The sequence below is a fragment of the Asparagus officinalis genome, chromosome 3 (genome assembly GCF_001876935.1).
Source record: "Asparagus officinalis chromosome 3, Aspof.V1, whole genome shotgun sequence".
In the NCBI taxonomy this organism is placed as follows: domain Eukaryota; kingdom Viridiplantae; phylum Streptophyta; class Magnoliopsida; order Asparagales; family Asparagaceae; genus Asparagus; species Asparagus officinalis.
The window spans coordinates 97580369-97584104 of record NC_033796.1 but is presented as its reverse complement, the minus strand read 5'-3'; the positions used below and the strand labels follow the sequence as shown (position 1 = coordinate 97584104).

The 3736-nt window shown below is 38.1% G+C and overlaps 1 protein-coding gene across 1 annotated transcript in view; it reads right to left on the bottom strand.

Annotated features, from left to right (window-relative positions):
- The window catches only part of LOC109835465 (DNA topoisomerase 3-alpha), a 34068-nt gene extending 31130 nt beyond the window's left edge, over nt 1-2938 (bottom strand). The window contains exons 1-7 of the mRNA XM_020403444.1: nt 2754-2938; nt 2582-2654; nt 2181-2303; nt 1948-2069; nt 1801-1873; nt 1612-1728; nt 653-736 (exon numbers count right to left, since the gene is read on the bottom strand). Of these exons, the coding sequence (XP_020259033.1) occupies nt 653-736; nt 1612-1728; nt 1801-1873; nt 1948-2069; nt 2181-2303; nt 2582-2654; nt 2754-2938 (777 nt within the window). The remainder of the gene's footprint in view (nt 1-652; nt 737-1611; nt 1729-1800; nt 1874-1947; nt 2070-2180; nt 2304-2581; nt 2655-2753) is intronic.

Sequence of the window (3736 nt, the reverse complement as noted above, 5' to 3'; positions counted from 1 at the left end):
ATGCGTCGACTGAAGCCCGACATGAGTCGACTCAAGGTTGGCATGAGTCGACTTACGAAACCCGTTCTAGTTAACAAAAGTTTCTACTGAGTCAACTTATGAAATCATAAGTCAACTCTAGGGGTTTCGTGCACGTTTGAGTCGACTCATGACGGGTTTGGGCTGAATTCTAGGTTCCTGCTGGGATTTGGTTTTTAGGGTTTGTATAAATTAAAACTCTGCTGTTTAGGGATGCCTAATCAGAATTTCGTGAGATTTGAGATTGTGAGAGAGATTTGTAAAACAATTGATACTCATAATCTAGAGAAGATATTTTCCTTCGCCAAATCAGAATTGTGTTGTGTTTTCTATTGTCTTCTTCTCAACCCATTTTTGATCATTCCGCGATCAAAGATGCTCGCACGGCGACTCGTATCAGATAAGACCAAACTTTTCAATATATAATAAAACCAAACTACTGTTATCTAGTACGGAACATGCCAAAACTACTATTTATGACTACAGAAATGCCCTAAGAAAAATTATATCAGTTTGACTAATAAGAGCAGAAATGAATTCAGTTTCATTGTTCAAATGAAAAAAAAAAGCTAAAAGAAAGATGTTAAGAGATGAGTAATTCTACTTTTAGCCCTAAAAAATGCTAGATACTGACCTTTAGGTCACTGTTCGCCGAGAAACTATCTGTCTCTGTGCGAGGGTAACTAATGAATCCTGACATGTAAAGCTCTTCAGCTACCTGGATACATGATAAGAAAGATTTTAGTCATTTTGAAGTAATTATGGGCGTAAAATATCTACCTGAAATAATAAAGCAGCAATGTCAACAACCAGCATCAATAAAAGATATTCGAAATACATAGTAATAGGTTACTATGTATATTCTAGAGAACTTCGATCGCCAGAAATCACTAATCACAGGTGGGATAAGATTGATAGAGTATGAACTCCTCAAAGGAAGCAGAGTAACAAACTCTTTCTTCCTAGCAATTTTCAATGAGAAATGTGAGTTTGAAGCAGGGTTGTGTATTCTAACTATAATTCCAGCTCTCCATTGTTAGTATTTGCAGCTTGCAGATGCATGTGGCGTGAAAGTGTGTCTGTGTGAATTGGCATGCACGCACGCTCACATGTGCACGCGCAAAAATACACATGCATGCAAAAACAGGGACACTCGTGTTTGTAATATAGCCCAAGAGAAATGTACCTCCCACGTTACCAGAAGCTACAAAAAACTGTTAGCTACTTTAATGAGGGACCATTGTCAAACTTCAAAGAGCCACCAGCTTAGATCCTAGGCATAGACTTAATATTCGCTAGACATGTATTTTTTAACCAGTCCTATATGTAAATCCAAGAGAAATGTATTTCCCAGAAGCTACAAAACACTGTTAGCTTCTTCAATGAGGGACCATTGTCAAACTTCAAAGTGCAACCAGTTTAGATCCTAACCCTAGACTTGATATTCCCTAGACATTTATTTGTTACCAGTTCTATATGTAGCTAGTAAGCACAAACTGCCTAAGAAAATCATTGTTGAGTGCAAGAGTAGCTACTCAGAAGGAAGACTGCAACATTAACATGTAAATCAAGGGAATATTAGCCCACTGTCACCTTCATAGTGCGCTCAGAACTCATTCCCAAATATGTTGATGCGCGTTTTAGGAGTTGAACTGTACTCAATGGGTATGGAGGATACCTCAGCTCCTCTACATGCTTGACGTTTTTAACCTAAGAAACGAAATGGATTTTAGACCTCATCACTATTCAACATAGGAGATGGTGAAAACATATATAGCTCACAGTTGCTGTGGGTTCTTCAACGCACATCTCATAGGTTGCAACAGCACATGTGTAATCAAATGAACGGTCATATCTGTACAAGAAAGGCAAGTGAATATGATGAAACTCAAGATAAAATTGGTGCAGCAAATAACCACAAAATATTACATCCACTTGAAAATAGTAGTGCCCTCATCTGAAGTATGAGAACAATTAATCGTCCAGAATTCTTCAGGCTCATGTGCTTGTATCTCCCAATATCGTTCAACAATAAACCCAAGAGTAGGGAACTGTAGCAGACAAGAGAAAAAGTATCATAACTTGTTATCAAGAAAACCATTGATGAAATAAGTAATGATTGATAAAAAAAATAGGTATCATATATCATTCAACATCAGAACCTGACAGGGTCCATAACTTAAGACTACACTCCTATCATCCCCAGGAAAATCCAGAACAAATGCATCTTTCAGCAGCATTGTCTGAAATCTAGTAAATGAGGCACCTATGCGAAGGTCAATTTCCTGCAAAAACATAGTCATCAGTTAAACTTGGCACCCAGTTACCATGCCTAGAAAATAAAGTACCAACACAGCAAAAGCAAGAAAATGAATGCAGAGCTGGAGTTTCTAAAATCAAGTTTACAACGCAAAAAAATTACAGAGTGGGAGATGAAAAATCTGTGGCAGATTAGAGTAAAAAAATGTTGTCACCGTATTTCTGAAATTATACAGTCAGACGATGAGGAAACAGAAGAATCAGATCTATTCAGGATGCCATAAAAAACTGGTAACCACATCACCTGCCTAGCGTCGACAGCATCTGAAAATAATTTATTGGGTTGAACAAGATTTTGAACCGATGCCAAGATATCTCTGCCATTTCAATGTAAAAAGAGAAAAACAACTGATTAGAAAAACAAAAATAAAAAGGCACATAAGGAAATAAAAGAAAAACTTTACGAACTTTAGTACCCCTCATTTAATGCAGAAAAATGAGCCCTCCATATAACCAGACGGTGATTAACAGCAGTGCAGACATCTACCACCTCAAATGCAATATTCTCCCCTTCTCTGTCACAATCGAGCCAGAGAACAAGCCACTGGCTATTCCTAGCTTCTTCTTCCAATGTCCTTTTGATGTCTAACTTGTCCTGCATCGATTAAGTGAAACATTCCTTAATTTGTGTTTCCAGTGTATTATAGGACAATGACAGGATGTAGCTTAGACTTTAAAATTAAACTTGCTTTTTCCACCGGCCACTGAGAGAGTGGCAGTGGTCTTTCAGTTAAGGGTTATTTCTCTGGTAGGGGCAGGGGGTGAAACCATGCACCACACAATGTAATCCCTGAGCAACTTGAGCAAGGGAACGTCTTCTTGAGGTGTATGTCAAAGGGGCAGACTTTTGTTTCACTTTCACACGTCATGGAAGGAGCTATGAGTTTAATATCATCACATTTAAGCCTTCTGCATCCGAACTGATGTCTAAGTGAAGGAAGATATAAGCATTAAAGGGGCTTGACAAGAAGCCTAGATGGTCATGAAATTTCAGCGGTACAAAGGAGTGATCTCCAAAGTTCTCAACAGAGAAGAGTCCTGGAGAAGGATAGCAGTCAATTTTCCAAAAAGATATACAATCGATTTTAAGGGTTTGATGCAGACAAAGAGGCAATAATACATCATATAAAACTGTCAGTTTGCGAACAATCTAAATTGTATTGGATATAAGAAAGTCCATATGTTGATGATTCTCTGGAGAAATGGTATGCTTTATTTGCTCATTCATTTAGAGCGCTTGATGTATGTCATCTTGACTCCTTGGATACATGATTCAGAATAAATGTGAGATGCTACATTTTGGCTGCCTAGTCCCACCATATCCTCAGTGCTTTCTTTGAACACATTAGGTCCACAACTAAGCAGTTGAGATTCGCCTATCTCCAGTGTGTTGCTTCTC